Source organism: Equus quagga, chromosome 3 (assembly GCF_021613505.1).
Source record: "Equus quagga isolate Etosha38 chromosome 3, UCLA_HA_Equagga_1.0, whole genome shotgun sequence".
NCBI classification, from domain to species: domain Eukaryota; kingdom Metazoa; phylum Chordata; class Mammalia; order Perissodactyla; family Equidae; genus Equus; species Equus quagga.
In genome coordinates, this window is record NC_060269.1 from 123,170,781 (window position 1) to 123,183,501 (window position 12,721).

The 12,721-nt window shown below is 41.3% G+C and overlaps 1 protein-coding gene across 1 annotated transcript; it reads right to left on the reverse strand.

Annotated features, from left to right (window-relative positions):
• Positions 1 to 869: 869 nt before the first annotated feature.
• On the reverse strand, positions 870 to 12,497 carry LOC124236666 (neuronal acetylcholine receptor subunit alpha-9). Its single transcript, XM_046655604.1, has 5 exons — positions 12,407 to 12,497; positions 11,967 to 12,112; positions 10,882 to 11,036; positions 4,383 to 4,915; positions 870 to 1,414 (listed from the first exon to the last, which is right to left on the reverse strand). Exons 1-5 carry the CDS (start codon positions 12,468 to 12,470, stop codon positions 870 to 872), a joined length of 1,443 nt encoding a protein of 480 aa, XP_046511560.1. The 5' UTR covers positions 12,471 to 12,497.
• Positions 12,498 to 12,721: the final 224 nt, after the last annotated feature.

A 12,721-nucleotide genomic window follows, 5' to 3' on the forward strand; every position in this document is an offset into this window, starting at 1 on the left:
GCTTTCTCTGACACAGTTTCTTCCTTTGAGAAAGAGGACTAGAAATACCTGCTTGCCTAGTTCACAGAATCATTGTTAAGGTCAAAAGGGATCGGCCCTGTGCATCAGATTTGCTGTGACACCCAATGCAAATGTGAATCATGTAGCTTTAATATTTGTAGGAGGAACTCAATAAATGTTTGGTGAATAATTGAATGAGCTCGGTTTGCTGATTATCTTACTTAAATCAAAGACTAAATGCAGGAATGACTTCATATTTAGGGTTTCTATAAAACATAACCAACATATATGACGTCATCATTATAAAGAAAGCTCTCTTCCCCATTAAGTTGCTGATCCTTGGACTTTCTTGACACAGGACAAAACTTTGTATTCCATCATTTGAGATATGGCTTGAAATGTACCCTGCCCGAGAAAGGTAACATCAAGACTTAACTGACATTAAAAAATATATGACTATTTTCCTTTTTTAAAAGCACATTTTAATAGGGACTAAGGAAAAAATAAGTTTGTTTTGTTTTGTTTTAAATTTAAAACAGTAATGTAGTGCACTTTATCTGCACTGCTAAACAGGAGAATAATTGTGTGATCTAGACGCAAGCCACCCACCACTCTGGTAGGCATAAAGGGCTCCTTCTCTATTTCTTCCATCTCCCCACTCTTGAAGTTTTGGACCTCCTGCTTAATTTAACCTGACAGGTAGCTATAACATTGATTTGAAGTTAAAAATAAAAAGTAAAGACAATATAACCCCTAAATTGTATATAATAATAACAAATATACACATTTGTGTGTATATCTGACTTGGAAGAACATTAGAATAGATCACAGAGAATTGCATTGATTTATCCCCACATACCAAATGCCCACTAATCCGCTCTTGCTATGATCAAAATAGTCATGACAAACACCATAATGAAAAAAATCCACATGAAGAATCGGTCTATGACCTTTGCAACCTTCTTCCATTCGCTCCCCTTGGAATTGGTGGCCTTGTGGTCTTTGAGGCACTTGGCAATGTATTCGATATTCCTCGTCAGCACTCTGTACCGTGCACAGTAACTGCCAGCATCCTGCAGGTTCTCACCCTCACACCCCAAGTCATGCTTTAGGAATCTGCTCATTTCCTTCTTTCTGGGAAGATTTTTGTTCCTTGCTGTTTTCAGGTTAGGCTCTGGGAATTTGCCATAAACCCTCGTGAGGCGGTCCCGTTCCTCCCTATTGTGGTGGGGGCTGAGGCAGCTCTCACCCACGTCGTAGACAAACAAGATCCTGGACATGTATTTCAGGATGACCACCCTGGCCCAGTGTGGCACTGGCCGGGCCTCAGCCCCACAGAAGTGGATATTCATCACCATGATGGTCAAGGCAGTGGAGGCTGTGATCAAGGCCATTGTGGCTATGTAGTATTTGCCTGGAAAATAACAACAGTCAAGTTAGCTTGAAATGTCATGTTTGGCTCAAAAATAAACAAACACCTTTTCTAAGGAAACTGTGGACACTAATAGTCACCAGTATAGACTTTTGAATCAAACTTCTTGGGCTTCCAGCTCTAGACTTGTGACCTGGAGCAAGTTATAGAATCCTGCTAAATCTCAGCTTCCTTCTCTGTGAAATGAGTATAATAATAATAGTTATCTCATAGGAATATGATGAGGCCTGATGGAAATAATACATGTAAAGCATGTCCCTTGTGTTGAGTTAAAAAGTTCATAAATGTTTGCTGACATCATAATGTGAAAAACTTCCACTTTTGCCAAACAAACACTTAATGATCTTGGCCAGTTCTCAGACATTGTCTTCAGACTTAATTCATACGAAAGCTCATTACACTGTGTCACTATTAGTCTTTAACATGAGATTTTATAAAGCAAATATTCATGAAAAAGGAAAGTTAAGGAAGAAAACAATAAAGATAAGGGCACAAATTAACAAAATATAGAACATAAAACAAGAAGATAAAACCAAAAGCAAGCTATCTGAAATGAGTAATAAAATTGATAAACCTTTGATAAGGCCTTTCACAAAATAGAGGCAGTGGGGGCAGGGGAAGGTGTGGAGAAAGAGACGGAGAGGATGCAAAAGAGGAAATAACAGAACAGAAATTTCGAAAACAATAAAATAATATTACAAATAGCTGTATGATAATACATTTAAAAACCTAGATGAAATTTCTAGAAATATATTAGATGTCAAATTTAGCATAAGAAGAAAGAACACTTGAATAGAAATGGGAATTAATCAGATACCTCTACCTACCCATCCTGCAAAAAGCTAGGGGCCAAAAGGTTTTATAGGTGAGTTTTACCAAACTTTTATGCAACAGATAACTCATATCTTATGCAAATTGTTCCAGAGATAGAAGAAGAGTTCAAACTGCCGAGCTCATTTTATGAAGTCAATTTAGCCTTGATTTCAAAAGTAATAAGAAAGGAAATATTAAGGCCATTTCACTTATACACATATTGGAAAAAGTCCTATAAAAATTATTAGTTAACCAAATCCAATGGTATTTCTAAATGATAATTCATCTTGAAAAAAGAGGGTTTAGTTCAACATCAGAAAACCTAACTCACTGCATTAATGAAGTGAAAGAGAAAATTCACGCGATATCTCAACGGATTAAGACAATGCATTTGATGACGTTTATCATCTATTTATTATTTGTTAAAAGCTCTGAGTAAACTAAAAATTAATGGGACCTTTCTTAATATAGTAAAGGCTATGGGCCAGAAGCTACATCAAATGCTACACTTAATGCAGAAAACAAACACATTTCTAGAAGATTGAAGTACCTTTCATAGGTGCTACAAATAACAAATTGTGATTGTTAGTAAATATTCTCAAGATCTGTGTACACCCTTCCTAAAAAGATACATTTCATATTATCACAGAAACAGGACAACTAATGCTTGCAAAATTCCTGAGGCATCTCTCTTCAGAAATTGAGCCAACTTGCTGTTGAATGTCACTGCTAAAGAAGAAAGAGGGATCTGCCAATGGATCCTGCCTCAAACAGGCTATGATTGGATGTCGCCACTGTCAATCCTTTCTGCCTCAGGAGAGGTATTAAAAATGCCTATACACCTCTTCCTCTTCATTAGTGGTGGTGGGGGCAGAAAATCTGCTGTGTTTCTCTCTAAAAAAAGAGTGTGTGTAGTACTTTACTTGGAGAGACATGAAAAGGAAAAGCTCTTCAAACAGAGAAAGCAATGTAGCAACATCTGGATATTGGACAATACTGGACTCAGTCGAGGGGAAAAGGGCAGTCCCATATCCCTTTGATATTCGTTTCTAAGTCTCTTGGCATTCTGAAATTTCTCCTCACTGCTTGTTTAAGGTCTAGCTTATGATTTGGGTAAGCCTCTATTACAACAGCGAGTCACTGAGACAGAGGTGTTGGAGCTGAGTGGTGTCCTCGGTGGCAGGGAGTAGGTATTAAAGGCGTTAGAAGGGATCTCATAACAAGGTAGGTAAAGCAAAAAGGAGGCAGGAATGGTAGCCTCAGTCTACACTCCTACCCTTAGAGAGATATTTCATGATTGCAGGGTTTTGAAAATGTGGTCTACTTTAGAATCAGCTCAGATTGATACTAAATCCAACTCGTTGGGTATAGGAACCTACATTTTAGCAAGCTCTCCCACACCTATTACCACCCAGTAAAGGCTGAAAATTATTCTATTAAGGGTAAATGGCAGGATTAAAAAGCCAGTCCATTTCTATCGTGTTTGTTGCTCTTCCCAAGAAGAGATCCCTTGTGCTGTGAAAAGATAATAATAGTCACTGTTTACTCAGTGCTTACCATATACCAAGTTCTGTGCTAAGCAATAACACAATGAGGTAGCAATTACACAAATTGTGCAGGTGATGAAGCAGAGACTCAAAGATTAAGTAACTTGTCTAAAGTTGATCAAGGAATGAGAGAGAAAACCAGAGTTCAAATGCAGATTTCTTCAACTTCAAAATCAGAGGCTTAACCTCCAAGCCAGAGGAACAGAAAATGCATCAAAATTACCTGGAAATCTGGTTAAAACAGATTGCCAGCCATCACTCCCACAGTTTCTAATTCAGTAAGTCTGGGGTGAGCCCTGAGAATTTGCATTTCTAAAATGATGTTGTGCTGTGGGTCCAGGGAGCACACTTTGAGAACTATTACTCTAATATACATATATTTCCTCTTTTGTGTAAACCTAGAGACCGTAAGACCAGTTTTGTTTCCACAGTCACATCTGTATTCAAAGATGCCAACTGAAGAAACTAAATGAAGTACATGACAGCCTGTGTTGAGTTTGAAGTTGACCTCACTGTTAGGAGTTTAAAGGCACAGGCACAACCCCAGTCACTACCAAGCTAGGCTGGAAGTGTAAGACATTTGAACTCACCTATCAGAGGGACATTTTCTGAGGCTGGCATGATCTCTGCCACCATGAGCTGAAATACAGTCATGGCCAACAGGATGGTCACTCCCAGAGAGACCTTTTCCCCAGAGGCTGCTGGAAGATAAAAGCTCAAGGGGGCCAGGAAAGATATGAGGACGCACGGGATGAGGAGGTTGACGATATAGAATGAGGACCTCCTCTTCAGAAGGAGAGTGAATGTCACATCCGGGTAAGGCTCTGAGCAGCAGCCATAAGAGATCACATTCTTCACAGCGGGCATGCCATGCACCTCCCACTCCACATCTTCAATGAAGTCAGAGAGGTCTCCGCTGTCCAGGGCATTGAATATGTCCACTTGATTGCCATTGTAGGTCCAGGAACCAAAGGTCAGGTTGCACTGCTGGTTATCAAAGGGGAAGTAGGTGACATCCACCACACAGGAGCTCTTGGTAATGACAGGTGCATCCCAGGTGATCAGCCCATCATACCGCAGGACCACATTGGTGTTCACAGGCTCAGAAGATTCATCGTCAGCCCTGGAGGTCAGAAGAGAGAAATAAAGTTGCTTGCCAGGAGAACTCACCAACTTCCTTACTCCAGACAGCTCATCGCCCTGTGCCCATCACTTCAGTGTCTTTGGCAATGGTTCACCATTCTCCCCGTCACCCTGGCTTGAAAATCTGGAATCATCTCTAATTCTCCCTTCTCCTCCATCTCCTATAGTTTGTCAGGGCCCAGTTCTCTTGGATTCTTCCTTTAAAGCATCTCTGCCCTGTGTGCCTTCCTCTCCTTGGTCCGGGTATAACGATTTAAACATCCAGACAAAAAGTTAACCTGTCCAGGCTAAAGTCCAGGGAGGCTCTTCTCTCCGGACTTGTTAACTTTGGGTACAAGATTATTAAAACAGCTTTTTGTTGCTGTTGGGAGAGCTGTTTATTATAGAATATTTGGAAAACACAGAGAAAAAATTGTTTACGCATAATCTAAGAAATAATCATCTATTCTGAATATATCTTCTTTTTTGTTTTATCAACATTTATGCTTGGCATTTTTGAGTGCAGAATTTCTATTTCCCTTGACTCTTTCTCCACCACCATTGCGAAGCACATGAATGTTGACTAAGGCACGCCAGTATCCCCTGGCTAGGGGCTGCCTGTGTGACCCGAGCGAGCTCCAACGAATCCACTCTCCCTGGAGTTTGGATTTAAGCAGAGTGAACCAAAGACCAAAAACAGACACCCAGGTGAGGGCTCCCCGTTAGAAAAAACAACAACAACAGTTCAACAGTCCCTGCTCCCTCAAAGTCTAGAGCAGTCCTGGTCTGTCCTTTCCAGAGCCTGGTCATTGATTTTTTTCCTTTAATTCAATGAGCTGTACAATATCCTTCCAACAAATTCCTTTTTTCACAAGGTAGCCAAAGTCAGTTTCCAATGCTTACAACCAAGAATCATAATTGATATGTTCCTGTTAACATTTTAATGCATATTTTTCCAAATCTTCCTTATAATTTTTCCCTACAAAATATACTATGGAGGGGCTGGCCCCGTGGCCGAGTGGTTAAGTTCACGCACTCCGCTGCAGGCGGCCCAGTGTTTCGTTGGTTCGAATCCTGGGCGCGGACATGGCACTGCTCGTCAAACCACGCTGAGGCAGCATCCCACATGCCACAACTAGAAGGACCCACAATGAATAATATACAGCTATGTACCGGGGGCTTTGGGGAGAAAAAGGAAAAAAATAAAAATCTTTAAAAATATATATATATTATGGCTAAATGTCCTGGATTGGATCCTGGAACAGAAAAAGTACATTAGTGGAAAAACTGGTGAAATGCAAGTAACATCTATAGTTTACTTAATAGTCTTGTATTAGTTTTAACAAATGTACCACAATTATGTAAGATATAGCATGAGGGAAAGCTGAGTGGAGGATATACAGGAACTCTCAGTACCATCTTGGCAACTTTTCTGTAAATCTAAAATTATCTCGAAATAAAATAGTTAATTTACCAAAAAAAAAAGAGACAAAGCTTAAAAATACATATGGTCATCTGTTCATATTCTTCTGCAACATTATTTTCATGGCTAAATAGTATTTATTATATTCCCTTATATAGATATGCCATGGTTATTTAACTGATTCACTGATGTTCGACATTTTAGTTGTTGCCAGTTTTGCATTTATAAAAAATTCTGTAGTGAAATCCTTGTAGTCAAATCTTTGCATTTATCCACTAACTCTTTCTTTAAGTTAAATTGCTAGAAAAGGATGTGCTAGATCAAAGAACTGGCATGTTTTTAAAGTTCTTTTTTCCTCCACACATTAAAAATTGAGCACCACAATGTTAACTGTAATGGTCTGATTGGAGTGGACCCATTCCCAGGGGGAGCTACTCCAATTGGCCCATTATGGCTAACATTGTGGTACTCAACTTTTAATGAAGGGTTAGAGAGGGGATCTTTAATGAGGGTCTTGTAAAGATAACAAAATGAATTTCTTAAAATGCCTGAACTTAACCTCAGTAACAATGAGAATAAATAGAGTTAGCCAAATGAGAAGTGGGAACTATAGATGAACTGAGAGCATCCCTAACTCTTCCTACTTTTCTTGGAGCGAGAGGAGGATCTGCTGTCACTTCTTCATCTTGCTTTTATTCCTTGAATTTAGCTTCTTTCCAATGTGTGCTCTTTTTTTTTTTTTTTTTTTTTTGCTGAGGAAGATTCACCATGAGCTAACATCTGTTGCCAATCTTTCTCTATTTTGTATGTGAGCCATCACCACAGCATGGCCATGGATAGATGCATGGCCCCCAATGTGTGCTCTTCCAAAGGTCACTCATGGCTTGCAAACTGGCAAATCTAAAGACCTCTTCTAAGTCCTTATCCTCTTCAACTCTTCCCAAGCATTTCACACTGTGGGTTGTTCCTAGACATCCTTTCTTCCCTTGGTTTCTATGACACCTCTCTCTCAGTTCTCCTTCTACCTCTTTAATCATGGCTTCCAAGTGCCCTCTCTAAATTTCTTCAGTGAAACTCTTCAACTTTGTCCTCAGCCATTTTCTTTCCTTCCTTGAGTAGTTCTATAAGGGCTGAAAGGACTTTTGATATCTCCCTCCCTGAACTTATTTCCAGGCTTAAGCCTTGCCTTTGCAATCTCTTTATTGGTTGTCTCCATGTGGATGTTCCTTTTGGTCCCCCAAAGTGAACAAGTCTCACACCAAACTTATCTTCTTTTCCTCCAAACCTGTTCCTCTTCCTCTTCCTCTTCATTTTCAATCTCACTTAAAAGTTTTACCATCCTCTCAATCATTTAAATTATTTAAGCAAAACTTAAATTCTTGACAAATCTTTCTGAATATAATAGGGCACCCAGTTCCTCACTAGGTCTAAAATCTAAGTATTAAAACTGCTTATTAAAATCAAACCATTAAAACTCTCTCATAATAAATGCACATTTGGATTTCTGTAACCCACTCTTTACCTCATCTAAAAATGTCAGGAATCCTCGCAGCCTCTTATACTAACCATTATATTGGTCGTATACTTACATTAAACAACCTCACTGGAACTTTGAGCCTCAATATATCTATTCCTTTACTGATTTGGTAACAGAGCCAACATCTGCTTGAGCCATTATCTTGCTAAAGAGCTCATTGCCTCTTGGGAAAATTCATTACTCAAGTTATTAGCTACTATTTTTTTTTTTTTTTAAAGATTTTATTATTTCCTTTTTCTCCCCAAAGCCCCCCGGTACATAGTTGTATATTCTTCATTGTGGGTTCTTCTAGTTGTGGCATGTGGGACGCCGCCTCAGCGTGGTCTGATGAGCAGTGCCATGTCCGCACCCAGGATTCGAACCAACGAAACACTGGGCCGCCTGCAGCGGAGCGCGCGAACTTAACCACTGGGCCACGGGGTCAGCCCCAGCTACTATTTTTTTAAATTGCTTATCTTTCCTTTAACTTCGACTCATTGTCTTGGGTTTTGTCCTCTGCAGCAATTTTCTCTTTTCTCTGCCTTATTTTCTCTATGATTGCCTAAGATAGCCATCAAGTCTTCCCAAGGACTTCTCTCTTCCAAGCTAAGCATCAACAAATTCAATGCCCCTCATATGAAGTAGCTTCCAGGCCCATCACCATCTGTCACTCCCTAACAAGTCTGGCCCATGAATACAGGCACCACTGGTGAATCTAGATGCTAAGCATCTTCCTACCTAAACTATCTTTATCACACCTGATTGGCTCACTGGCCTTATTGCCCTCCTTCTCTCCCTACCACCATGCAGAAAGCCCATTTTGTGGTCTACAAGGCTCTATGCCTGCTTCTGAGAAGTAGTGATATAATATCTGGGATCAGAAGATTCTGCAGGTCCAGAGATTCAGCTAGAAGGACGAGGGTCAGGGAAATGGGTATGACTGGGGTCCCTCCTTTGCCCCATTGTATAACTTTCATCCATTCTCTTATCAGTTGGTTAAAGGAATGCAAATGACATCCAATCACAGCTACATTTAGAGTTTTCTCTAAATAGTAAAACGCTGATGTTACTCAGAAGGAGAATGCAAAGGAGATTAGAGGATCTGAAAGAGAACTGCCCATGACAGGAGGGCAGAGAAAACGAAAGAGTCAACCCAGGGGAACTGAAAAGAGCTGATTAATCAGTATGGTAAACAGGCTCTGTGTGTGAAAGGAATGGGGAACAGAATTCACACATCTCAAAACCAGTGATGGGCGGGGAGGGAGGGAGAATGGGGACAGAATTTACCAAAGCCACAGTAGGTTTGTGTGAGCTCACGAGCGCATAACTGGCTTCTCTATTAAGGGGAGACTAGGGCAGGCTTAATTTAGGTCACCGTGCAAGCTCACAAACAAGTGGTTCAGTAAGAGTTGGTCACTGCTTCAGCCAATCAAAGCAGGAGGGAGAGGAGAACCAGCATTCTGTTCGTTTTCCAGGGAGAGCTGTCAGCACTTATAGAATGCTGTAAGTGATCTATGTAAACTGTATTCTCTGATCACTCTCCTGCACCCTGTGGCTGCGAGGAGGTGATGGACAACATGGCTCATTCTCTTTCTCCTGTGCAGGCACTAGGGGTCAGGGGTGGGGGGAAACTAGAGTAATGAAGCACTGGAACTTGGAGGTTATCTTGCTTGGGAAAGGATATGGAAGCTTCCTCTGGCCACTCAGAGTGGGGAATAGTTGGCAGGATCAGGGTCATGATCCAAGAAGTCGTGACTCTTGGACAAGCTCTCTGAGTAAATAGTGAGAAGAAAGTCCAGGCTGCAACCCACGAGTGTTGCTTCCTGAAGGGAAACTCATGCCCACTAGAAGGGTGGGCTCTCAGGAGAGCCCCGTGAACTGTCCCTCAATCAGCTTGTTCTGAGTCAGAGAGGAACCTTTCCCAACCCACAGAAACCTGGGTTCCGGAATAAAAAGGGAGAGAAGCCCCTTTCACAACAGGTAGAGCAACTGAGCCTGAATTGTGGCAGAGAAATCTGGTTCCTTCTCCAGGTGTGGTCCATGGACCAGCAGCACCAGCACCTGGAGCTTATAGAAATGTGGAACATCCAACTCTATGTCAGACCCAGTGTATTTTAACAGGCTGCTCAGGGATCACGTGCACTTTGCAGTTTGAGAAACATAACCTCACCTCCCTGTTTACTCGAGGCCCCTTGCCCTGGGACCAGGAAAAGGCCAACTGCTAATCTTATGGTCTAGTTCATCCTTCATCCATACAAATTCCAAAATCCATAGGCCAGCTTCTAGATGGCTCATTCTGGTTTAATCTTAGTAGTATCATCATTATTGATACTTGGTCTTAGACAAGGGAGCACCACTGTTATGGACTGAATTATGTCTCCGAAAAATTCATATGTTGAAATCCGACCCCTCAGCACCTCAGAATGTGACCTTATTTGGAATAGAGTCATTGCAGATGTAATTAGTTAAGATGTCGGTAGAGTGTAGAGTGGGCACAAAATCCAACATGACTGGTGTCCTAATAAGAGAAAATATGGACACGGACAACACACAGGGAGAATGCCATGTGAAGAAGGTAGAGATTGGGGTGATACGTCTACAAGTCGAGGAACAACAAAGATTGCCAGCAACCACCAGAAGCTGGTGGGGAGGCATGGAACAGATTCTCCCTCACAGCCCATAGAGGGAACAACCCTGCCGACACCTGCATCTCAAACTTCTAACCTCCACAACTGTGAGCCAATGCGGCTCTGCTCTTTAAGCCACCCAGGTTGTGGTACTTTGTTCTGACAGCCCTAAAAGGCTAATACAGCCTCTAATACAGTTTCTCACCTGAAAAGGAGAATGTAACCCTAAGCTTTTCTGACCTATTATTTTATCATCTAAGATTTTATGACCACCATTTCAGGGCCTAGGAACATGAATTGGTACTTAACTACATGCATGTTTTAAACATTCTTTTTTATTTACATTTAAATTCTGTTAAATTGACAAGTTCATTCTTGAGAAACTAGTGACTTGCACTTACTTGTTATACAGGACGATATCTGGCCTCCACACCAGGTCACTGGGGATCCTGATGGAGTCCAGTCCATCATACTTGTCTCGATCCCACGTGAGGTATGCATCATGCCAGATTTGGCGGATCCATAAATAGGCAGTCAAAATTTGGTTTCTCTCATCCTGCACAATTAACCAGATATAATTTTGTTCAGTAGACACCTCAACTGAATGCCTTCCATCTCTAGAACCCCTGTTATTCACAACAAAAATTCCAAGAGCACTAGTCTATTTTCAATAAATAAGTGAGAGCTTTTCTAGTCTATCCCATTGGTTGACTGCCAAAGCCATATTTTTTTCTACTTGATTTAGTGTTTGGAATGTAAAGCGGGCAAATATTTAAGTCATCAGATCTTCGCATGGATCAGCTGTCCAGATTTCTCTGAAAAATTGATCAACTGATGATTCACTTGAATGAGAAAGTCAGGAAATAGCTGCAGTGTACAAAAGAAAAGTCTTTTGAGTTTTATAACTTTGTGTAATTAAACATATATAGGCACTAAATAAGGTATGTCATTTTAAAACACCATCTTTTTTTTAAATTGGGATAAAATTAATATTACATAAAACTCACCATTTTAAAGTGTACTATACAGTGGCTTCCAGTATATTCACAATATTATGCAACCATCACTACTACCTAATTCCCAAACATTTTTGTCACCCCCCAAAAGGAAACCCTATGACCATGAAGCAGTCACTCAACCATTCCCTGCCCTTCCCACAGCCCCTGAAAACCACTACTCTGCTTTCTGTCTCTATAGTTTTGCTTATTTTGACATTTCAAAGAAATGGAATCATACAGTATGTAATGCCATCTTTCTTCAGATGATGTAAGACTGTTACTGTTAATGGCCAGGATTAGGTAACATTTAGCGAAATTAATTTTGTAGAAAGCTTCCTTCCCCTGATGTTGCCTTCTCCCAACAGTTTGCACACAGAGCTCCCTGTTCTCAGTTCCTCTCAAATTCCCAGTTAAGACACCCCCTTTGGAAAGGACTGTTAGTTCATTCTAAGCAACATTCCAAAGGGTCACCACTATATGTTACTCACCATGTCCTTAATCTGAGAAAGCGTAATCTGCAGTGTGACATTCAGGACTTTATCTGTGTCTTCTACTGGACGAAGAGCATTGGAATAATCTTCAAAAAGGTCATTAAACAACTTCTGAGCATATTTTCCATCTGCAGTTTCTACAGCTGCTCAAAAAGAGGGACCTGGATCAACATTTAGGGCAGTGTATGTTTCAAGGCAAAGAACAACAGACTGAGGACTAGAATAGTGGATGATCCAGGATCAGTTATGGACAAGCTTTGGGTCAATGAGAGTTATTTTTCTGACATGCCCTACCGGGATCAGCATGAGTCAATAAAAAGCACGGAACACTTGCCTGCAGTTAGATCATTTGTTCTGTTTCCTGGCCTACCCCACCTCCTACCAAAGAGGTGGCCCCAAATGAGCCGAGATGGTTACCAAACCCACCAGCCTCTTACCTCTCAGTCTGGAGGCAGCAAAGTAAATCCAGCAAAAGGAGATGCAGGAATGAGGCCAGTTCATCTTTTCCCTGAGCCTCTATAAATTCCTAGCCAGGCTGCTTGGTCTTGCACTCCCCTCCGTGAATGGGAAGGGTCTAGGCACAGGGATCCCACTCTATCGTAGTCTCGCTCTGGCAGATGGAGAGCTCAGACCTGCAGCGCACACAGAGCCCGAGGTCCTGAGATCCAGACCCACCCTCCCTCCCCTCCGGTAATCTGAGACTGGCAACTCCAGCAGCTGAGATGCTGGGAGCCAGGGGGGCTAGGTCAGGT